This window comes from Eriocheir sinensis, chromosome 33, assembly GCF_024679095.1.
Source record: "Eriocheir sinensis breed Jianghai 21 chromosome 33, ASM2467909v1, whole genome shotgun sequence".
Classification (NCBI taxonomy): Eukaryota; Metazoa; Arthropoda; class Malacostraca; order Decapoda; family Varunidae; genus Eriocheir; species Eriocheir sinensis.
The window spans coordinates 2,943,458-2,967,635 of NC_066541.1; the positions used below are offsets into that span (position 1 = coordinate 2,943,458).

Consider the following 24,178-nt stretch of genomic DNA (forward strand, 5'->3'; position numbering starts at 1 on the left):
TAGTTTTCTGTGTGTTATGGCATAATCTGCTAACTCTTTCTGTTATATATCATCAAATCACTAACATCATGATTGACTTTTCAATGTCTATTGAACGTAACCTGCCGCCACAATTGCAAAATAGCTCGCAGAGAGGTTCAACTTGCTTACTGCTTCCATATTTCCCTTACCGCTCACAAAGACCACAAGCGGACAAAAAAGAACAAATCCAGGCAAATTAACACTTTTAATGCTGTGTATTCCCACAGCGCGCATGTGTGGTGGACAGCAGAATGACTAATTTCAGCGGGAAGATATTTCTTGCAACACCGGCCAGTGTATAGTGGACCTTCTTCTTCTTCTTTTGACCTGTAATGCTTTCTATCGCTTTTTAGGTCCTCCTTCTCCACACTTTTATACTTCACAACATACACTCAGGGCCGCTTTCACAGTCATTTTGTTTGTATTGATCATTACCAATGGCGGCGATCGCCGCTCTAGTATTTTCGCATGAAACTGGCCGATGGGTAGTGATGTGATGTGATGGTGTCGGAGGTATTGTCTTTACAACGGCACCTCGTGGCGGCTGCAGGGTTAGCCTCGCCCCGCACCTTACCACACACTTTCAATACCTGTCGCTTTCTCTGCAGCCACCAGTACCCCGTAGGCCAATTTCACGTGGAAAACTATGGCATCCATTGCCGCCATTGGTAACGATCAAAACAAACAGTGACTGTGAAAGTGGCCTTTATTTACTTCACAGTGCGCACTTATACACTTCACCCTGAACTTAGATGTTTTTCTGTTCTTTTCTTTCCCTGATTTTGGTTTTCTATGCCCTTTTGCTATTTTTCACTGTTACTTTTCACCGTCGCTGCCATGCATTACAGGTCAAAAGAAGAAGAGGAGGAGGAAAACATCACTGGGAGATCTACAATTTTCATAGACTTGAGAAAAAAGTTTTTTGGACTGATTTCCCAGCATGGGGTGTTCTCTTATCTTGTTAATCAAGTAGTAAGCAAAGTAGCTCTGCCAGTCCATTTTACAAGTCTCTTGGTGGGCCATCTTCCACTGCTCTTCACTCTTCAGCCACTGCTGTCATCTGTTTGTTTACATACAACCATGAGGTACCCACGTACCCACGCTTGTACTCACAACCATTTTCCATTTATATGGACAACCAACAACTCACTCCCGGTTGGGCATACGGGCAACCGTGGTTGCCCGTAGCCCCAATGGTTGGACACCGCCTTTTAAGGCAGCACGCATGACGCCGACGGTAGGTAGATGTGACCCATACATGGCAAAGGAACGCGAAACTTGTGGCGGTAATGCGCGAAAGTCGTGATGATAAGAATTTAGGACTAAGCGCTAAACTCAAGGATCGCGATACTCGGATAGCGCGAAACTCGAGAGGGTACTGTATTTACCCTTTTTTGCTTTCAATATTAAATCTTTGACATTTATGCATTAATTTCCTAATTCCATGCTAAATATTAACTCTTCAATTGGAGTGGTGCAGAGGCTGCACCCGCCAGCAGAACCAGGCCTGGGGTGAACCTTCAGAGGGCTCTGCTGTGGGCTCCTGGAACATCCAGAGCCTCTTGGATGATGATCAACTGCCCTACCTATCAAATGAGCTCAGAAGGCTGAGGGTGGACATAGTGGGACTCTCTGAGACGATGATGATGAGTGGTGAGATCAGTGAGGGGGATTCACCTACTACTGGTCTGGCATGAGCAGTGGTTTCCATCTCATGGGGGCAGCTATGGGCATCTCCAGCCAACTGCAGCCATTTGTGGTTGAGGTTGCTCAGGTTGATGAGCATATAATGGTAGTGAGGCTGAAGCACACGCTAGACTTCATGTCTCTTGTTATAGTGTATGCTCCTACCGAGATGTGTAAAACGGAAGAGGAAATGTTTTACGCCAAACTCGACTCTGTATTAAACCAATGCTCCCCCCTCCTCCCCAGGACACACACATTGTCTTGGGCTACTTCAGTGCTACTACTGGCACTGATAGGGGGTTGGCTATGAGCTCTCTCCTCCTGAATTTTGCAAGATCCATGAGGTTGAGAATTGCGGCTTCCTGGTACCAGAGATCAGAGCTACACCACTGGACTTGGTATAGCAATGCCGGAGGAGTAGCCAAGGAGACTGACCACATCCTCTCAAGTACTTGTTGGAGGATCCTTCGGAACTGTAGGGTTTACTGGAGTGCTGAGTTCTTTGCAACTGTTGCAACACTCAAGCTTCACATCAGGTCAAGAAGAATTTTGATGAAACAATACTGATTTTCATCTCAAGAGACTGAAGGACCTGGCATGTGCACAGGAGTATACAGTGACATTCTCAAATTGGTTCAATGTGCTCAGCACCCTTGAGGACCCTGTACAACTGTGGGATACTTTCAAACGTGAGACTCTTTGAACTGCCAAGGAGTGCATTGCAGAGCGCCCGAGATCTAGGAGTGGCTTTGCCTTGGCAGAGACGATGGAGAATATTGAGGAGAGTTGTGCTACCCGCTGCCAGATTTGCTGGGAATCAGGACCAATTTAGGGCTCTGTTGCAGAGGACTAGAGCTCTCCTGAGGAGAGACAAGGATAAGTACCGTATTTTGCGGCGTATAATGCGCTCCGGTGTATAACGCGCACCCTAAACTTTAAGACAACAATTTTGTAAAAAAAAAAGAAAAAAATTCAGTGCTTAAAATGCTCAGAAATATTTAAGGTTAACCTTTTCCATATGTGATGCAGACGTCGGCATCACAGTATGGAAAGGGTCAAGAGGAAATGGAAGAGGATTAATCCTCTTTTAAACCTTTCAATCCTCCTCTAAATTCCTTTTAATCCTCTTCCACTTCCTCTTAACCCGTACAGTACTAATGACGCATATACGCGTCAGCCAGCGCCTATGATTGCAGGAAATACTAGCGACGCGTATACATGTCAGGCTTGCTAAACACTGTTACAGTCAATGTAGTGGGATTATTTTTGCTACAGATACTGCTGCAGACAATGGCAACACTGTGCGAGTGCGTTTGTAGCATTGGCAACACTACCCAAGCTGGAGAGGAATCTCAAGCCACCTGTGACATCAAGATCAAGATCAAGACCAGGTGTAAACAATGTTGCGGCGGAACATTCCTTTTACCATATGGCGATAGACAGTGAGTGTGAGGTTCCCTCACCTGAAGAAGACATGGGAGCACTCTCAGACTCTGTTTCGGATGCCCTTCGGACGCCGACGTCAGCGTCGCCGGATTGAAGGGGTTAAGCAAGACTGATGATGAACAATTCCCCCAAATTTCTGTTAACCCCTAAAGGGCGGGAGTGTACCGTGAAATTGGTTCTCCCCATACGGCAATGTTCTGACGTTCTCCCGAAAATTGGTCACTTTCCATCATCAATTTCACAGCTCTATCTAAGCCAGTAGTTTTAAATTTGAGCATTCGCTTAATCCATCCTTCCTCTTCAGTCTGCCTCAAACCCAAAGTCTTTACGTCACGTGGTGTTTCCGTGGTGATGTGGTGAAGCGCGGTAACAATTAGGTCGGAGTAAGCCTATGTACACAGCGCTGCGTAGGTTGTGGTTGGCAGTCACCCTCCCCCTCCATGCACTCGACCCCGTTACAAACCCCCTTAATTATCCTCATGTTCTTAACTTGAAGATAACCCTGAAGGGTGGTGGGATGCATCCTCAGGGACCTGAGTATCACTTCCACCATCACCGTAATGAGATTGATCTACAGGATGGCCACCAAACTGAGGTTGCACAATAACAGGGCTCAGCCTTCCTGATAAGACGAGGGGTTGGAGTTCAATGCTCTTGTCACTGTCTTCACCAGTAACACCACTTTTGAAGTTTGAAAAAGTCAGTTTCAGCTCTCCACCGATCACACACACTGAGAGCTCTTTTGGGAGCAAGGGGAGGCTTATGAAGAGTCAAGGTGGCTGTGGACACTCGGGCACAGAATCAGAAGAGAAAGATATGAAAAACTCTCCTGCCATTGTTACGGTCATGGAAACTCTGAGAATGGCACAGAGGACTTGTGTGGCAGCCTAGGAGTTGCACTGACCCATAAAACCCCATGCAAACTTCAAAATGAAGGCGGAAAAAGGCAGACCGAAGAAAAATAAACAATCAAAATTTATACCTTCGGCATATACCGCACAGTGGTAACTTTCTGACATTTTTAAGTGAAAAAGGTGCACGTGTACGCCACAAAATACGGCATGTCAGGGGTCTTGCTGAGAAAGACGAGGGCTATTTAAATGCAAATGACCTCCAACCTTCTTACTGAGCCTTGAAAAAGCTCTGCTCCAAGCCTCTCAGGTGAGCACTATCCCAACAGCTGATGGCTGCCATGTGTTGGACATGGATGGGCAGAGAGCTTGTTGGGCTGAGTACTTTAAACAGTTGTACACAGCAGACACTCCACATGGGCAGCTTCCAGTTGCTGGGTTGCAGGTGGTGGATGCTGATCCACCCATCGACAAAAGCCCACCCTCTCGACGAGATCAGAGAGACTGTGGCAAAGTTGAGGGGTAGAAAGACACCTGGTGTCTTTGTATCAGTGTGGAGCTGCTCAAAGCTGGAGGTGAGGCCATGATCTGCGGGTTGCGTGCGGTCTTGGCTGCCATATGGCAATCTGGTACCATTCCTCCTGACTGCAAGAGGGGGTTGGTCATCCCTATCTCGAAAAGGTAAGGGGACTGCCAGTACTGCAACAACTACTGTGGTATTACACTGCTCAGTGTGCCAGGCAAGGTGCTTGCCCATCTATTGCTGATGCAAATTTGCAGCCAGCTGCTGAAGCTACAGAGATTTGAACAGTTCATGCCTGGTAGGTTGACAACTGACCGTATCCTAGTGCTTTACTTACTGGTGGAGCACTGACATGATTTTCGACAAGGAATGCTTGCAGCCTATGTTGATCTCAAGAAAGTGCTTGACGCAGTGCATCACAAGGCACTCTGGGATCTTCTGTGACTCCGTGGGATTCCTGCAATGACTATTGGTTTGCTAACTGACCTGTATTCTGGGACTGAGAGTACTGTGAAGTGTGGGGAGAGCTTGTCCAGCTTCTTTCCCGTGAATGCGGGAGTGAGGCAGGGCTGTGTCCTTGCCCCATCTGGTGATGGCTCTCGAGGCACTGCACAAGGAGGCGAAGCCCTTGGGACTTCAGGTCTCCTGGGCCAAGACCAAGGTACAGGTGTTTGGAGTCTTGCTAGATGAAACAGTACAGTCTGTACATGCGTGTGGTGAGGATATTGAGATTTTGGAAAATTTCACCTACCTTGGTAGCGTAGTTCAGAATAACGGTGAGTCTCACCAGGAAGTCTTACGATGGATCGGCTTGGCCCATGGTGTTATGGACTCGCTCAACACAAGTACATGGCGTTGTTGATACCTTTGTAGAAGGACAAAGATCTGAATCTTCAAGTCCCTTGTGCTCCCTGTCTTACTTTATGGCTGTGAGACATGGACACTAAATGGGGACTTGGAGAGGCAGATTAATGCATTTGGTAATAAATGTCTACGCAGAATCGTGGGATATCACTGGAATGACTTTGTGTAAAACCGGCGACTACTCCGTGAAATTGATTCGAGGCTTATTACCTGCATAGTCCGTCAGTGTCAATTCCAGCTACAGGAGCATGTGGCGCACAACCCAAAAGCTGACCCTGCTCATCAGGTTGTCTCTGTAAGAGACAATCCTGATTGGAGGAGGCCAAGGGGACGCCCACAGAGTTCTTGGCTTGGCATTGTAGGGAGGGTGAGGCAACGCGATCCCTGGCATATGCTCCCATTGACTGACTGAATCCAGTGATCTATCTTTACGTACATCATACAATAATTACCATATTTGGCTTATATAAGACATACTTTTTTTCCAAAAAAATGTTCCTGAAAATCACCCTTTGTCTTATAAGGTCAAGGTTCAGCTTTGGGTCACTGGCTAGTGAAGTTTTAGTGCAGCAATGGCACTTAAATTAAACTGCAAATGTAGACAAGGTGGCAGTCGCTTTTACAGCAACAACGGTAACTCTTTTCTAAAGTGACGATGTATAACAGTAGTACTTACCACTACTTCATATAAAATGGCACCAGTCAGGAAGAAAATTAAGTGACTTAATGCTTGTACCTAAACAAACTAGTGGACGGTTGTACACCAAACCTGACAACACGCGCAAGACACGCTACGTTTCCTTTGTAGACAGGGATCATTGAGGTAAGGCAGACCTTCTTCATAAAACTGTTTAACTTTGTTTGATTGATAAACACAAACAATATATGGATAATATTGACGAGATATTGAGAAAATAGGTTATTATTCGATATTTATAAGTGCCTGTTTCTCCATTTTGGGCTTATCTTTTAACATTCTTACTTTATATACATGTTCAACAAACATTGAAGCACATTCAAGTTTGAAATTTCACACTTCCTTATGTTTTAAAAATGCACTAGAATGTTACAACAACTAGACTTATGATGTAGAATAATAATAGAGAAATGTGATGCACTAACTTTATACCTGTTACCCCTCTGACAGTGTCGCAGGACCAATTCTGGTAGGTCCCAGCAAATATTAAGGGTTTTAAATGTAAAGTATTGGGATTTGATAAAGATCTGAATACATGTGAAACTTCAATAATGACCTGATAGTGGGGAGGGATACCAATGTCGGGCGAAAAATCTTCACCTGACACTCGTGGTACAAACCCGTTTATTGTATTTTTTCAAATGCCTGCCGGAATTGGGGAATGCATCTTACAAGCCGTCAAATACGGTAGTCTATCAAATAAAAAACAGGCTTATAGCTGTTTTCTGTGGTTTATTATCTTCAGAAAATATATCTACCTTATCCTCCCCAATGCAGCTCTTTTTGTTCCTTGGTCTTAAGCAACCTCTATATAAGTTATTGCTGTGACTTTTATGCTGAATACAATGAAACCTCAGGTCACATCACGAACGCCACTCATCATGAACAATTCGGTTCATGAACAAATTTTCCGAACAAAAAACGTCTCGGGTGACAAATGGTGTCTCAAGCTAAGAATATGCAAGTTAGCAACATTGTGGGCGACAAGCCAGGAGTGTGTCAGTTGCTGTGTTGCTTTTGCTAAATACACAATATGGAAGGGGACTCCCCTTTCAAACAATGACATCTCTTCACTTTTACTTCCTCACCACCGTCCACTTATTAAAACTGGTGTCACACTGGGCCTTTTTCCTGCAACCCCGTTGGCGGTAGGGGCAACCGGCAACTCCAACTTTTCTCACACGCATGACCAAGGTCGGTTGCCCGTATCCACAACGTAAATAAAGCAGTTTTCCTGTAGTACTGGCTGCCATTACCCAAGTTATGGACTTGTTGCTGTAGTTAAATGGAAGGAAGAAGTGGTTGTGGGCACGATCATGGCTTCAAAGATGGGAGGACAGGAGTGTTTATCCAAACTTCATCAGAGAACTGTGCTGTGAAGACCTGGAGTCTTTCTATAATTTTCATAGAATGGAGAAATTTTTTTTTATGAACGGTGGTCCCACAGCACAGGGTGTTCTCTTAACTTGTCAATTAAATAGTAAACAAAGCAGCTCTGCCAGTCCACTTTACGAGTCTCTTGGTAGGCCATCTTCCACTGCTCCTCACTCCTCAGCCAATGCTGTTCTCTGTTTACATACAGCAGCACGGTTGCTCGTACCCACAACCGTTTTCCATCCCTATGGGTAGAACCAACAGTTGGGTGAACGGGCAACCGCAGTTGCCCGTAGCCCCAAGGGTTGGAGGAAAACAACCAGTGTGACACCACTTATTGCGCTGTCAACTCTCCTCCATACAGGTATGGTAAAATTAAATTAAGTTTTCATCTATTTTATCTGTTTTGTATTGTATTTATTTTTATTTGTTAGATTTATTGATTTCCATTGGTTTTGTGTTATGAACTTGTGCACAAAGTACTGTTGTAAAAGTTCAAATAAACAATCATCTGGGATCCAGGAACAGATTGATCATTTTACATTGATTCCTATGGAGAAAATAGCTTCGGTTGACAAACATTTTGGGTGACGAATGGCCTTTAGGAACAAATTAAATTTGTGAACTGAGGTTCCACTGTACTGTGATACAGATTTACCAGGTGATGCACAGCTTGTAGCGATTGGAGAGCTAATGGATGTATGATTGAAGTATGAAATTTAACCTTACTATTATCCCTTTTTTTCAGCATTCCATGAACCCTTTCTACGTGCCAAACAGCCCCATTAAGTCAGCAGCCTTTGAGAAGAAAGCACTGTTTTATGGGAGGAAATATCTGACTGGCTAATGCACTGCCACTGAATTATGTGTGAATTGATTCTCTGAATGTTGAAATGATGAAGTGATTATGGTGTGATGTCTAAGGACTCCATTGATCTGATATGTTAGAATAAGAGGGACTCAGCTAATGTACAAATCCTGTAGTCTCAACTTACCTCATGTAGGGAAAATGCCACCAAGAAGTGTGGAACAGGTGAGCAAAGAGAATTTATGCAGTAATAATTCCTGTGGTATATAGTCATGTCATGGGAAAACTGCATAAAGGAATGGGGTGAGGATTTAGTGACCACATTGATATTAATAATCAAGTTCAGTACATTTCTACTGCATTAGAATTACCTGTACAGCAGCTGTACTGCAGGTCACTGCTTCTCCCCATTGTAAGAGGTGACTACTAAAATGAATGAATTTGTTGTTAATTTTGACACACTAATGCTGGTGGGTTAAGAGCATAGTTTTCCCTCAGTCCTGTGAGTTTAAGAGAGATCAGGCAAGCTATAATTTCTTGCCTGTTCTGTTTTGTCCTAACTGGTGATGCAAACATGTGGCACAGTGATATAGATAAGGGAAGTTTGAATGAGTGAATGAATAAATAGATTTAGCTCTGTATAATGTTCTTAGTTTTCTCATTGTTTCTAATTACTTTTGATACAGATCCATAAACCATGTAACCAAAGAATAAAGACAGTTTGATTTAAATGTTCTTTGATTTGAATGCAGTTCCTCCTCCACCACTAATACTGTCACACACTTCAGCTCACCTTATATCAGCAGGAACATCCCCTAGATGTAAAGTTTGGAAACTCATGCCGGTATCACCTCATCCCAGCTTCAGTTGCACTAGTGACTAGGAACATGGAATAAGATTGTAAACATATGCATGTACTATACTAGTGTTGTGAAAAATCCACAGGATGCAAAATTATGCATCTTTGGGCCAGCATCACTGCTATCCTAACGTACTAGAAGCAATAAAAGAGCAAAATCATATACTATGAGCAACTCAGGGACTCTCATTGTCAATAGGAACTTTCACAGCTAAAAAAATAATACAGTCCTCTCCCAAGTTTCGTGCTTGCTTCGTTCCAAGGGTATAGCGCTAAACTCAAGGATCGTGAAACTCGGGGTATTGAAAACACTGAAAAAGCACTTATTTGTTCCGACCCGTGAAGATTACTTTTTTTTTCGACTTTATTCCCTTGTTATCTCAAAATACGTACCTTGGTAAAAGGAAGAAAATGGGAAGTGAGAACGGGTTGTTTTGAAGCCGCAGTTGAAGGCGGCTGCTTTACAGTTGGCTGCCACTGATAGGAGCTCTAAAGCTAGTGCTAAAGCTGTTGCTGGAGTCGGACCCATTAACCCTGCCTTGTTGCCTCTCTCACCGCCTCCCTCTCCGCCATGCCGGCCGGCTTGCAGCCCACGTGGTCCGCCCGCTCCTCTCTGCTGCCCCTCGGCCTCCCCGCGCTCAGGGAGGCTTAAGCCAGCGAAGCACGACGGGAAGTTGGTATGGGAGGCCCAGTTCAAGATGCCAGCTGCTGCCCAGGGCTGGGGCGAGGATGAGAAGGCGCTGCAGCTGACAACAGCGCTACGGGGCTCAGTGGACGGGCCCGGCCGCTTGGTGGGGAACGCCGAGAGGACCTTGGGGCGGCCTGACATGCCGGCCGCTACACGACCCCAGGACGCGCCACAGAGGCTGTATGGCGTCACGGGGCACTGCGTGCAGTCTGAGGGCCCAGTGGAGGCTCGTTTCGGCGTAGGCAGCGCTGTGGAGTGCGTGCTGGGCCTCGACTACCTGCCGCAGGGCGAGGCCTGTGCCGACCTTGAACGGGAGCTGGAGTGGCTGCGCGGACAGGCGCCTTTGCTCCCGAAGGTCGGCTGTGCAGAGGTAGTCGCGGCGGAGCGACTGCACCTTGCCCCGGGGACGGAGGCCAGGGTCCTGTGTTGCCGGTCGAACGCGATGCCAGCGGAAGGCACGGTGGAGTCCACGGAGGGCCTGCAGCTGCCTGATGGTGTGGCAGCCGGACGGAGTCTCGAAGGAGCGGGGGAGGAGTCAGTCACGGTGCTGGTGGCTAACTCCTCCGACGAGGCTCGGGAAGTACCCGCTGGTGCCAAGCTGGGCACTTGTGAGGAGGTGGAGCAACAAGAGGAGGAGTCGGGGAGCGCGGAGTCGGCCGCTGTGAGGCCGCTGCCCGACTTCCTGGAGGATTCGGCGCACCGGAGCGCCGCTCACCTGACGGAGGCGCAGACGAAGGTGCGCCACACCCTGGCTCGGTGCGCGGACGTGTTCAGCGGGGGTGGATTGGACCTGCTGGGCTGCACGGGGTTGGTGAAGCACAACAGCAGCACGGGAAATGGTGCGCCCACCAGGAGCCCGCCCCGACGTGTCGTGCCGGCCAGGCGGGAGGAATTGCAGCGCGCCGTCAACGAGCTGGCGGCGCAGGGGGTGATGGAGCGGACAGACAGTCCGTGGCCCTCAGCAGTCGTCCTGGATATGAAGAAGGACGGCACGCAGCGCTTCTGTGCGGACTGCCGGGCGCTGAAGGACGAGACTGGCGAGGACTCTCACCCCCTGCCGTGGACCGACGACGCGCTGACGAGGGCCTTGGAGTTCGGGGCATTGACGACGACCAGCGGCCTAGCGGCGGCCGCCCCGCCCTGCCATGACCTCCGGGGCCGGATGGCGAAGGTGAAGATGAAGGCAGCGTCGATGAAGACGAGCCCGGAGGGCCTCCGTGGTTCGTGCGGGGGTTGTGGCAAGAGGGGGCATAGATGCAGTCGGTGCCTGGGGGAGCGAAGGACGCGTTCCTTTGACCGGCCGAGCCCCGATGCCCACCAGCCTCGCTGCAAGGACTGTGGCCAGTCTGGCCACCGCTCGAGCGCCTGCCCCAGGCCCAGGGACGCGGCGCGGGCGGGAAGCGCGGACGGGCTGGAGAAGGGAGCCGACTTCCAGCCGTCTCCCGCCCTCGGGCCCCGCCTTGAGTAAGCTGCCGCCGCCCGACCAGCGTGTTGCCAGTGGGAGGCTTAGCGGTTGTAGCCACGACGCGTGACATGCAGTGGACTCCGGGGGCTGAGGAGTGCTCGGCGCGGCCTGACCCGGGGTAGTGTGTGCTGCTGGAGGGGCCAGTGGAGGCTCGTATCGGCGTAGGCAGCGCTGTGGAGCGCCGGCCGATGGACGTCGCCGATCGAGACGAGCCGTGCTTGCTGGGCCTCGACTACCTGACGCAGGCCAGTAAGGCTCGTGGTGGCCTCGGACGGGAGCTGGAGAGGGTGACCGGAGTGGTGCCCTTTGCTTCCAGGAGGTTTTCGAGCATGGCTGCGTGGGGAGGTAGTCACGGCTGAGCGAGGGCACCTTGCCCCGAGGGTGGAGGCCAGGAGCCGGTGTCGACCGTCCCGAGCGTTTCGTGGAGCGCATGGCGTGGAAGAGCCCACTGAGGACTGGCGGCTGGTCGACGGCGTGGCTGACAGGCGGAGCCCCTTGGGGGCGCGAGAAGAGACTGTGGAGGACGTGGTGGAGGACAGACTAATTTATGTGTATTGCATGTATTTTTCTGTGTTCAATGTTCGGCCGGGAGCTCAGGCAACCGGTGGATTTGGCCACGGGGCGGCCCCCCGACGTGAGCTTGCCCACCGTCACCTCTGGCTTCGCAGCGGCACTGCAGGAAAGCCTGGCTGAGGTGCACCGACGCGTACGGGGCAAGCTCAAGGTGGCAGGCCAGGCCATGAAGGAGACATACGACCGGCGCATGAGGGACGTGAGGTACTCCGTGGGTGACAGAGTGTGGCTGCATAACCCCCGCCGTAAACGAGGGCTCTCGCCGAAGCTACAGAGGCCCTGGGAGGGGCCGTACACGGTGGTGGCAGCCCTCTCTGACGTCACCTACCGGATTCGACGGGGACGAAAGCGCCCGTCTGTTGTCCACGTGGACCGGCTGTGGCGTTACCACGGTCCAGGGCGCTACTCCTGGGGCCACGGCGAGGAAGGAGAGGACGTAGGCCCCAGCAGCAGCGACGATCGAGGACGTGTCAGAGGTCGACCACGGGGCGAACGAGAACATGGGCGGTGCGAGCGAAGCGGCAGACGTCAGTGACGACCCTGAGCAAGGACTTGGGACCGACGACGCCGCTCTGGGTGCCACCGCCTGCCTGCCGCCGCCCGCATCTCCTCAGCGGCGCCCTCGGCGAGAGAGGCGACGGCCGGGATGGTTAAGAGACTTTAGTGATGTCCCAGGGGACTGATTAGTTTGATTTATTTCATGTGTTTTGTTTGTTGAATGTTGGGGTCGCCTGCCTTTTGGAGGAGGGGATAGTGTTATGAATGTGCTGTATGTGAATGATTGTATGTGTAATGTGATGAAATTGTAGCATGATGCAATGTTAGCTCAGCATGGTGCAACTCTACTTGTTGGGACAGGAGAGACAGAGGGGAACCCGGGGCCACCGGCCGCCGGGCAGGAAGTGCTGAGTCGGCTGTGGGGGTGGCGAGCGAAAGGCGCTGAGGGGTGGTGGAGAAGACGCATGTCTGGGCTTAGAGAGTGTTGAGCTGCTCCGCTCGCGAGCTGTGTGCTTCCGGTGTGCGTGTCTGCCGTGCCCCTGTACTGTGCCTGATTAACTGTTCTGTGCCCTTGAAAGTTGCTGTACTGTGTGAGGAACCTGTCATTAAACTAGAACTTAGTGTTGAACGTGTATCCTTTGTGCCCTGCCTCGTTCCCTCCTCCCCTCGGTGTGCGGTGTGGGCCGCTGTGAGTGACCGGCGCCCGTGTGGCTGTTCTGGGGATTACGCCGCCTGCCTGCCCGTGGATGGTGTGTGTAGGGGGGTGGCGTAACAATATATATTGTTATGCCGGACGTGTTACTTGGGTTCCGTGTCGCCGTCTGGAGACTCCGTGGGAGGGAGATATGTAAACACTTTGCACAGCTTCTGTTGTTTAATATTCTTCCTTAGTAGTACACTTCACTCTGACTCTTCACTGACCACTAGCTTACTATGACTGGGACTGGGCTCCTCTCGCCCTCTTGTCCTATATATATCCAGAACAGTACAGTCTAGAATGTTACAGTATATTTTAGATCATATAAGAACATGTAGCTAAAGTATGTGCGAGTTGGCAACACTTCCCGCCTGGCGCCTGGCCGCGCCCCGCGGGGCGCGGACGAGGCTTTGCTCCCCGCCCTCCTGCTCGCTTCTCCTGGAGCCTTCTAGAGGCCTATGGACGCCGGGGGAAGCTTCCAGCACAACACTATCCCCCCCTCTTAATTGTGATCGTCCCGATCACACACTTAACTATATACAAACATAAGAGAATTAATCAAAAACATAATAATCGTCGTATCGCTGTGGACGCCTGCGTTGTCTCTGTCTTCTGCTCGGTGCCTCTTGCGCGTTTTTCTCCTGGTGCGCCTCGTCGTCGTCCGCTTCTTGGGGTGTCCCTGGAACATCTGCCGAAGCCGGGAGGTTATCTCCCTCGGCTGAAAGGTCCAGAAGGCGTATGTCGTCGTCGACCTCCTCTCGGTCCTGGACGTCCCTTGCGTTTTCGTCGGCTGCTGGGTGTCTGTAGTTGTTCCAGGTGTAGTTTCCCGGACCGTAGTACCTCCATAGGCGGTTGAGGTGGACAACTTTCGGCTTGGTCCTTTCCGTTCTCCGGATTCGGTAAGTCACGTCGGAGAGGCGTTCTAGCACAGTGTAAGGGCCTTCCCGGGGGCTCTGTAACTTCGGAGACTGTCCTTTCTTCCTCTGCGGGTTGTAAAGCCAGACTTGGTCTCCTTCCTTGAAGTCAACGTGGCTTGCCCTCATATTGTAACCGCGCTTCATGGCCTCCCCGGAGAACTTCAAGGCACCTCAGACTTGATGGTGCACCTCTTCCAGCCGTTCCTCTAGTTGACGGGCAAAACTGGAGGCGTCCCTTGGAAGGCTTTCCCCAGGAGGCCTTCCTGTCAGTAGGTCCACCGGCAATCGCAGCTCACGTCCAAACATCAGCTTTGCCGGCGAATACCCCGTAGTCTCGTGGGCGGCAGACCTGTAGGCCATGAGAAGCGCAGGCAGCTTCTGATCCCATGAAGACTGATCATTGTTGCACTGCTTGGCCAACTCCTGGCCCAACGTCCAATTAAACCTCTCCACCATTCCATCTGACTGTGGGTGCAGAGGGGTGGTCCGGATCTTCTTGATACCCAGAAGCTTGCAGCAAGGACTGTTGACTCAAAATTCCTTCCCTGGTCGGAATGGAGCTCGTTAGGCACACCGAAGCGACAGAAGAACTCCTCCACCAAAACCTTGGCGATGGTAGTGGCTTCCTGGTCAGGGATGGCGTAGGCTTCCGGCCACTTGGTGAAGTAATCCATTGTGATGCAGATGTACCTGTTTCCGTTCGTCGTCAGAGGCCTGCTATATCCACTGCCACCCGTTCCATGGGGGCTCCAACCTGGTATAGTTGCAATGGGGCACGGTGACGCTTTTTGGGGCCCTTCTTTGCACAGCACACCTCACACGCGTGACACCATTCTTCCACGTCCTTCCTCATGCCAATCCAGTAGAACCTTTGGCGCAGGCGACTCAGTGTCTTCTTTACCCCAAGGTGTCCGCTGGTGATGCTGTCGTGCATTTCTTTCAAGACGCCTTCCCGGGACTTCACAGGTAGCACCGTGGACCAGTAGTGGTCAAGACCATCATGAGAGACCCAGCGTCGCTGCAACACCCCGTCGTCCATCCGAAGAGTGTCCCACTGAGTCCAGTAATTCTTGGTGGTAGGGCTTTCTCTCGAGATTACTTCCCACCCAAGTCGCGTTGATGATTGACTCAGGCACTCCATAATTGGTCTCAGATCTCGGTCCTCCCGCTGCAGTTTTCCCAAGTCTTCCCATGGCACTTCCGCTGTCTGTTCCACTTGGCAGCCCGTCGTGGTGTTTCTCCTGCACATTGATATCTTCGGGGCATGTACAGGACAGACTGGTCGTTGCCCCCGTGAACCAGTTCTCCTTTTTCCCTCGCCCGAGTGGTGGCCCTCGCCGGGGGCACATTTTTCCGACACTCATTCTTCAAGTGCCCCTTTTCTCCACAGGTCCAGCACTTGGGTCCTTCTCTGGGCTTCTTCATAGCATCACCTTCATATTCCTTCTTCCTCTTATAGCATTCGTTCTCCTTGTGCCCAACCTTCTCGCAGTACCAGCACATTCCTTGGAACCTGTCTCTCTCGCTGACAGTGCCCTTTCGTACCCTAAAGCCAGAAGTCGAGTCGTCCCTGAAGCTTGACCAACTAGACCTAACAAAGGACTCAAACTCCATGGCACGTGCAAGAGCTTCCTGCATTGATGTTGGCTTAGCTTGCTTCACTTGTATCTTCAGCTGAGGGCTGTCCAGGGCATCGATGAATTGATCACGCAGCAAAACCGTTAGCAGGTCAGGGGTGGCACCTGGGTATGCCTTGTGCGCCATGCTCTCAAGGTCCTGAGCGAGTTCCTGAAGAGACTCGCCGCGCCTCCTGTTGCGGGTTCTGAACCTAACCCTGAAGAGCTCGTTCTGGTGCTTGGTCCCATATCGTTGCTCCAGCGCCTGCGCCAGCCCGCTGTAGCTGCCCTTTGTCGCATTGTCGAGCTGAGCAAGGACCTCCAGCGCCGCCCCTTTCAGGCTAGTGGCCAGCTGTACCGCGCACTCTTGGTCATCCCATTCGTTCCGGGCTGCCAACAGCTCAAACTGAGCGCGGTAAGCCTCCCAGGAGACCTTGCCATCAAACTCCTGAGGTTTCTTTCTAACAGGCGAACCCAGCAGACTCATGGGGCTGGCGAAACTTCTTGCGGGGATAAACTCAGGCGAAACAGGGCTCAAACTACCCCGGACTTGCGTAGGAAAAGCATCTTGGGTAGGTACAACTAGCCCCTGCAGGCACTGGCTGTCCGTTTCCAGCCAAGCAGTCTTTAAGGGCCTTCACTCTGTCACTTACATCACAAACTGACTGTTCAGTACGGTTCACCTTTCCCTGCACTTCTAATATTTCTTTGTGTGTCGTCTCTCGTACCACCTCCATCTCTTGTTGAAGATTTGTGTGTTCTTTCTCCCCTTCTATCAGGCGTTGTCCCAAGTTCGTGGTCACATCAGTCATTTCTCTTCGCACTGATTCACTTCCATCTTGTACTGGTTTTAGCTGTAGCTGTAATCCTGTGAAGCGATCTTCTAGCTGTTCTTTGAGTTCTTGGAGCGTTCCTTCTTGTTGTTGCTGTGCTCTTTCTTGTTGTTCTTTGAGTTCTTGGAGTGTTCCTTCTTGTTGTTGCGGTGCTCTTTCTTGTTGTTCTTTGAGTTCTTGGAGTGTTCTTTCTTGTTGTTGCTGTGCTCTTTCTTGTTGTTCTTTGAGTTCTTGGTGTGCTTTTTCTTGTTGTTCTTTGAGTTCCTGGAGTGCTCTTTCTTGTTGTTGCTGTGCTCTTTCTTGTTTCTCCCCCTGTAGTCTCAAGGCTTCCAAAAGTTCAGTCAACATGTCGTCCCTCTGGGCAGCTTGGGAACGAGTCTCCATGGCGAAAAACAAATGGCTACACTCCTGACGCCAATGTTATGCCGGACGTGTTACTTGGGTTCCGTGTCGCCGTCAGGAGACTCCGTGGGAGGGAGATATGTAAACACTTTGCACAGCTTCTGTAGTTTAATATTCTTCCTTAGTAATACACTTCACTCTGACTCTTCACTGACCACTAGCTTACTATGACTGGGACTGGGCTCCTCTCGCCCTCTTCTCCTGTATATATCCAGAACAGTACAGTCTAGAATGTTACAGTATATTTTAGATCAAACAAGAACATGTAGCTAAAGTATGTGCGAGTTGGCAACACTTCCCGCCTGGCGCCTGGCCGCGCCCGGACGACAACTTGCTCCCCGCCCTCCTGCTCGCTTCTCCTGGAGCCTTCTAGAGGCCTATGGACGCCAGAGCTTCCAGCACAACAACATATATATATATATATATATATATATATATATATATATATATATATATATATATATATATATATATATATATATATATATATATATATATATATATATATATATATATATATATATATATATATATATATATATATATATATATATATATATATATATATATATATATATATATATAATATTCCAGTACCGGTGACATAGTTCATCGGTAGATCTCTGGGTGGTGGCAGCAAAACTACCCCCAGGGCGAGTCCCCCTTGTTTTTCCCAGATACCCATAGTTGAGTTTCCTTCCTTTTTTTTAACATCATTTAGTGCCCCGAATTTCCGGGCACGACATGTACAAAGAATTTTATTGGTTGTTGTGTTAAAAACGAGGTTTTAATGCGATAATCCAGCAGTCGAATAACGTGGCGTGTAAATCATTTGATGTGACATGAATCTACAAATTCTCACCTGCATCACCTTACCAACTTCCTCACTGATCCATACAAAAAATTCCTGTATTAAAGATTGCTACTGAAATAAAATGGTCAGTAATGTAATCAGCAATCAACACAGACGTACTAATTTTCTGGATAAAACAAAAAAATAATGAAAGCTGCGGCAAATGATGAGTCTCTCTTAACGTATTTAATAACAGATGGATTGATAGACAGATGGATGAATGACAAATGAGATACCTCTGCAATATAATGAGGCGAGGTGACGGCCTGTTGAAGTGAGGTAATGACGGATGTAGGTGAGTGAGGCGGTGAAATGGTGTACATGTAGCCTGGCCAGCAATGAGAGAGAGAGAGAGAGAGAGAGAGAGAGAGAGAGAGAGAGAGAGAGAGAGAGAGAGAGTTGAATAGATAGATAGTTAAATACATATGTAGATAGATATATAGATGGATATACAGGTTAATAAATAGGTAGAAATATAAATATATTGATAGATGAATTAGTAGATAATAGAATATTAGGTAATTAAATCAGTTAGGGAGTGTATTCCTCAACCCTTGATGGGTATTGAGTAACTGGCTCCATAAGGAACAACTGGACTGGTAAAACTCCTCAACCGTTGGGAAAAGAAATCCTGGCTTGTCTGCCGCCTTAGTAATGACTCAGGGGAGTGTATTCCTCAACCCTTGATGGGTGTTGAGTAACTTGCTCCAAAAGAAACAACTGAACTGGTAAAACTCTTCAACCGTTGGGAAAAGAAATCCTGGCTTGTCTGCCGCCTTAGTAATGGCGGCGGCGCGGGAAGAGGCAGGAGACCTTGCGAACACGCCGGACGAAGGCCGCCTTCCTGGGCGTCTGTCCCGTGTACTCTTTGACTGTCTTGATGATGCGGGCCGCCGAGGGCCGCTGTGCAGGGTTGGCTCTCATGGCTCATCCAGATCCAGACCCTGAGCACATGCCAGGTCTTTCAGCTTCTCGAGATGGAACACAGTATTTTTTGCATCTCGAGATTCTTCTTAACCTGACATGAAGCTTGAATGTTCCAACAAGAAGACTATGATCAGTTCCAAAGAACTCAGTCCTCCGGAAAACATTGCAGTTCTGAAGGATCCTCCAACAAGAACTTACGAGGATGTGGTCAATCTCTTTAGCTACCCTTCCCGCACTGCTATACCAACTCCAACGATGCAGCTCCGGTCTCTGGTACCAAGAACCCGCAATTCTTAATATCTTGCAAAATTCAAGAGGAGAGAGCTGGTTATGTATCTGGTACCAAAACCATAGGGACCAACACATAACTCGTAGCCAACTCTGTCAGTGCACCTAATAGCATACAAGTCACCCAAGACAATGAGTGTGTTCCGAGTGAGGCACTGGTCTAATACGGAGTTGAGTTTGGCGTAGGACACCTCCCTCATTTCAGTTTCACATATCTCAGTAGGAGCGTACACTACAACAAGACATGAACCCCATCGTTTGCTGCAGCCTCACTCGCATTATACGCTCATCAAACGGAGTAACCTCAACCATAAATCGCTGCAATTGGCTGGAAATGCCTATAGCTACCCCTTTAAGATGGGCACCATTGCTCATACTGGACAAGTAGTAGGTGTACAGTAGCGAGATCAGTAGGAGGGGGGGTGGCTCCTACTGATCTCGCTTCTGCCAGGCCTTCTCGTCTCAAAGAGTCCAACTATGTACACCCTCAGCCTTTTTAGCTCGTATGATAGGTAGGGCAGTCGATGATCCTCCGAGAGGCTCCGGACGTAGGCTACGGGATGCGGATGCATCGGGGAAACCTGCCGTGCGGTTGGGCCCCCCAGCAAAACCAGATCGCGGGGTCGAGACTCGCGCCACGACCCCAACCTCTACATCTTATTTTGCTTTTAGCAGGGAAAAAGGTTTTGAAGGGGGGGGGGGGGGGGGCAAACTCGTTCCCCAAACCAGCCCAGATCAAACTGACTGCTCCCTATAGGGCAGGGAGGCAGGACCCCTGGGAGGATAAATTCCCCGCGGCTACCCAGAGAAAAAAGCATGAACAAGAGGGAGAGAAAAAGAAAGACAGCTCGGGGAGGTTGAGGAAGCTGCATTCCTCATCCAGTAGACCTGCCTCTTTTTTGGAAAGTGCAAATTAAATGTATTTTAAACTAATGTGCTATTTTATTTGTTCATTCAATTAAGTCGCTTGTGTACACCGGTGTTGGCTTGACCATCCAATCTCTGTATTCCATGCCTTTTGGGAAAGCTCCTTGTGTAAGCTACAACATATCAAAATATCAACTCATTTGATCTGTTGTTTTAGTTTTTAGATTTGAAACAAAAAACAAACCGAAGCTAAAGCCATGTAATAAAAGGTAGTGGAATAGCGGTTAGCATCAGCTTATGTTAATTTTCTTAGGGTTTTAGCGTTAGCGAAACTAACTTTTAGCTTGTAGATTAGCGGTTAGATAACCTTTCAGTTTGGTATTGGTGAGGTGTGCAATTCCATCAATCAGTTTGAAACATTTTGCGAGAGAAATACATCGCAAACTTGACTTATTTTATGCCTTGAAAGATGTATTTTATGAATCTAACGTTAGGACCCTAGTCACATTATCCTCTACAACGCCCCACTTGGCTTCCTGTAGTAGTAGAAGCTGGAACGATTCTACTTTTATCCACCTCATCCACTCGATCACTGCTTCTTCATTGCTCCTGACAGACACACAAGCAGGGATTCAGTAAAATAAAACCTTGACCGCATTATTATACAACACTGACTTAGCAAGGTAAATATTTAATGTTGCTAAAGAAAGTAACATTTGTGGTTTTATTATTTTTTCTACTTTTCCACCGAAAAAACACGACCACGAGTACTACGTCAGCAGACAGCAGCCAAGGCGCCACGAATCTAGAAAGTCTATTGGATGCTGACAGACAGGTGCGTACTCCGATGATGCAATAATAGGCTTAAGAAACCACGGAAAACCCGATGAGTCATCGTAAGCTACGCCAAAGTGTCATGATGGCCAAATTAAACCTGCTGAACAGGGCATGGCGAGCATATGCAGCATATGCTGCTGCTTGCTCTCCTTCAGCTCAAGATCAGTTACTCCTAGAGCAATACACCCTAAAAAATCATTATGATCTGAGATCAAGCGATTTAGCTTGCAAAGACCTATAAAACGCAAAATCTACGCACAGGTACTGAAAGTTGCTGCTTTTTCCTCATTCCAACACCCACCTGCCGCGTTTCCCAGGGTCAATGAGTTCCATAATGCTTACGTATCGACGCCACGTTGCCTTACACACGACCTTTCCGAGACTGCCCGGCCTTAAAAACCCTCACCCACCTCTCCCCTTATCCAACACTCCTACCCTGAATAGTGCCACTGAACCCTCCTGTGCCTACACACGGTCGTTTCAAGATGTTGCGGATGCTACTGCTGTGTGTGGCGGGTTTCGGCCTCTGCCTCGGCCAGGTGCTCAAGCCCGGCGCCTGCCCAGAGTTCATTCCCAAGACTGACTTCGAGGTGCCCCCAGTAAGTGACAACCAACGTTATTTACCCTAATTAAAAGATTGTTTGTTTTCATTGGGGAGGATACAGTTCTCGGGTTCATCTTATCAAGCTAGAGAGAACAGAGGAGACACACTATACTCTATCCTTTAGGCATGACCCATCTCTGGTTAATTATAGTTTACGTAGACACTACCTTTTTATATCAATGCCTTTGGATCTACTGCGGACCATCTTTCTATATCAATGCCTAATGGTTTATAATACTATTTGGTGAAGCCAGCTATATGCATTATATAATATTATACCTATATCAGAAAAAATCCCCTATAAAAATAGCAATTCCATTCCCCGACAGTATCTCGGCAAATGGCTGGAGATCGCACGATTCGCCACCAAAGACCAAGAGGGCCAGACCTGCAACTACGCCGAGTACTCTGACAATGGTGAGCTTACACCGTGAACCATCTATCACCCACTCAGGAAAGTATGGAAGCATGGGAATCAATAATAATCCATTATCACAGAAGAGTACCCAATCATCAAATATTTCAAATCTCTGTAAATTCGAACACCAACACACTCAGACAATCAAATAATAATAACCTGTACCTATGGAACGCACTTCAAAACAGTGGTGTCCGAAGGCCCATCATAAATATCACCGACAAACACACTTTCACATTCCCGTCTACAATTATAAGTTTCCACGTGGCAGGGGACGGCACGGTGGGGGTGCACAACGCGGGGCTGGAGGAAAACGGGACCTACACAGAGATCTTCGGTTATGTGGAGACCACTGATGTGCCCGGTGCCCTCGCCCTGCATCTGGACGGCGGTGAGTGTGGCGAGGCTCTCGGGATGACTTGGGGGAGGGAGGCTTCACAACACTACGCGCCTCTCACTCATATATAGATATTCGCCTCAATGTCTGCTTGTGGAGGATTGCTTCCTGAGGACAGCATGCACCTCTACACCTTGGCTGATGGCTTTTTATGTATATATATATATATATATATATATATATATATATATATATATATATATATATATATATATATATATATATATATATATGTGTGTGTGTGTGTGTGTGTGTGTGTGTGTGTGTGTGTGTGTGTGTGTGTGTGTGTGTATTCTGCAAGTCTTTTTATTGGGTTTAAGGGCAGGAGTCCTCTGATAATATAAGTTTTAAATATAGAGTTTATGTTCACGTAGTTCCCTAGTCACTGACTTCCTCTCCTCTGCAGTCCCCGTGGTAGGCAGTTACAACGTGCTGGAGACAGACTATGTCGCTTACACTTCCGTCTACTCCTGCATCACCGTCATCGGCGGCTTCCACGCGGACCAGGCGTGGGTGCTGGCGCGTCACCTCCTCACTGACCAGGAGCTCGAAGTCGCCCTGTCTGCCTTCAGCCGCTGGGGCATCGAGGTTGATCGCTTCATCTTCACGCCACAAAACGACTGCTCCGGCCTACCTTGAACATCACCTTGCCTCATTTCACCTACCTGAACTGCCTTAATTTAATTGCCTCCTTTCACCTCCTCTCCTCTCCTCTCCTCTCTTCTCTTCTCTCTCTCTCTCTCTCTCTCTCTCTCTCTCTCTCTCTCTCTCTCTCTCTCTCTCGTCATAAGTAACATCTTTTATGTCAACAACATACATCGCCACTACCTCCCGTTATATGCGCCAGGGTTGGAAAGTTCTTACTTTTAAGAATCCATTACTGATGGGCAAATTTACGATTATTTTGAATGACATGTATAACAAAAAAATAAAGAACTATGATGGTAGATATGAGACCTTTCACACAGTCAAGGTGATGCAGGTGCATGGGGCAATCCATCCTTCACACGTATGTTCCTCTCGAATGCTCTTGATTTTTTTTTTAATATTTGTTAACTCATTACACAATCAATATAGCCTGACCATCTAAACTGAGTGGTCTTACAAACTTTTAAAGAATCGCTCAATATTGTGATATGATTCAAGGCATTGAGGGATCAGCTGTTCATTCTCCCATTCGGGCTGATCGATGAGTATACCTGGGCCGGGAACCCTCGGGCAGATAGGCTAACTGTGGTAACCCAGATGTCATACGGGCCCTGAAGTAGGGTCATTTTGGACAGATCCATGACCGTGGAGAGCGAAAGTTCGTTTCTCGGTCGATTTATCTTCTATGAAGAATAAATAAGAGAATAAGCGAGGGTGTCCCTCGAGAAAGTTTGGGGGGAATCCATGAAAGCCTAAAATCCAAAATGGCCGCCGCTTCTCATTTTGAAAAGTATTTTCTCAATGGTTTGGCCTACACTGCTGTTGAGTATATAGTTTTTTTTTTTTTTTTTTTGAAGTTTGAGAAATTCATATTTGAAGTTACTTTTATGATATGACTGAGTTTTAACCTTTAAATCTTCAATAACAGCTGATTTTCAGCACAATTTTTTTTTTATCTTGTTGCAGTTCCTCTCGAATGAACTCTAACGAAAGCTCTCTTCATGCTTTCTTGAGTCATAGGTGACAAAACTTCACACATTTTATTATAAGAGTTAACAGGTTACAGAATTTTATTGATTAAACTTGCAAAAATTACCACTCCATGGTCACAAAAAAAAAAAAAAAATTAAACAAGAAAATATTGATGATATGTGGTTATTATAACGCATCAACTTCGCATAATTATCTTTGTTATTTACATGTATATTCATATAGCGCAAGATTATTGAGTGATGCTGTCTTCATTGTCAGTTGAGCAAAAGACCTTTTTCAATAATCACTTTACACAATCAATGACTGGGCTACCTTACCCTGGCCAGCCACTGGATTTTTGGATAGAAACGACCATGAATTGAAACAAGGATGGCTTCAGCTTCTACACAATGAAAAGCAACTCTTTTCAACGACCAGGAATGCAAACAATGTCGCAAGGCTAAAAGCTGCTGTGAATCGGAGTCTAAAGTGCCAACGTCACCAAAGGGAGCCATTGAGTGCCAACCAGCAAGAGTGAAAATAGATGAA

General features: G+C 48.1%; 3 protein-coding genes across 4 annotated transcripts in view; all 3 read left to right on the forward strand.

Annotated features, from left to right (window-relative positions):
- Positions 1–9,001, forward strand: part of LOC127006542 (trafficking protein particle complex subunit 2-like) — a 43,417-nt gene extending 34,416 nt beyond the window's left edge. For both annotated transcript variants that reach the window (XM_050876510.1, XM_050876511.1), the window contains exon 5: positions 8,211–9,001. In XM_050876510.1, the coding sequence (XP_050732467.1) occupies positions 8,211–8,309 (99 nt within the window). In that variant the 3' untranslated portion in view covers positions 8,310–9,001. The remainder of the gene's footprint in view (positions 1–8,210) is intronic.
- Positions 9,002–9,132: 131 nt separating this feature from the next.
- On the forward strand, positions 9,133–11,345 carry LOC127006541 (uncharacterized). The gene is made up of 2 exons (XM_050876508.1): positions 9,133–10,781; positions 10,845–11,345. Exons 1-2 carry the CDS (start codon positions 9,828–9,830, stop codon positions 11,283–11,285), a joined length of 1,395 nt encoding a protein of 464 aa, XP_050732465.1. The 5' UTR covers positions 9,133–9,827; the 3' UTR covers positions 11,286–11,345.
- Positions 11,346–20,993: 9,648 nt separating this feature from the next.
- On the forward strand, positions 20,994–22,958 carry LOC127006543 (apolipoprotein D-like). The gene is made up of 4 exons (XM_050876512.1): positions 20,994–21,189; positions 21,524–21,611; positions 21,884–22,003; positions 22,416–22,958. Exons 1-4 carry the CDS (start codon positions 21,076–21,078, stop codon positions 22,646–22,648), a joined length of 555 nt encoding a protein of 184 aa, XP_050732469.1. The 5' UTR covers positions 20,994–21,075; the 3' UTR covers positions 22,649–22,958.
- The last annotated feature ends 1,220 nt before the right edge of the window (positions 22,959–24,178 follow it).

Coding starts and splice junctions, on each gene's coding strand:
- LOC127006541 (XM_050876508.1), top strand. CDS start 9,828: ATGCCAGCTGCTGCCCAGGGCTGGGGCGAGGATGAGAAGGCGCTGCAG. Junction 10,782..10,844: donor ACAGTCCGTGGCCCTCAGCA/GTCGTCCTGGAT, acceptor CGGGCGCTGAAG/GACGAGACTGGCGAGGACTC.
- LOC127006543 (XM_050876512.1), top strand. CDS start 21,076: ATGTTGCGGATGCTACTGCTGTGTGTGGCGGGTTTCGGCCTCTGCCTC. Junction 21,612..21,883: donor CGCCGAGTACTCTGACAATG/GTGAGCTTACAC, acceptor TCCACGTGGCAG/GGGACGGCACGGTGGGGGTG. Junction 22,004..22,415: donor CGCCCTGCATCTGGACGGCG/GTGAGTGTGGCG, acceptor TCTCCTCTGCAG/TCCCCGTGGTAGGCAGTTAC.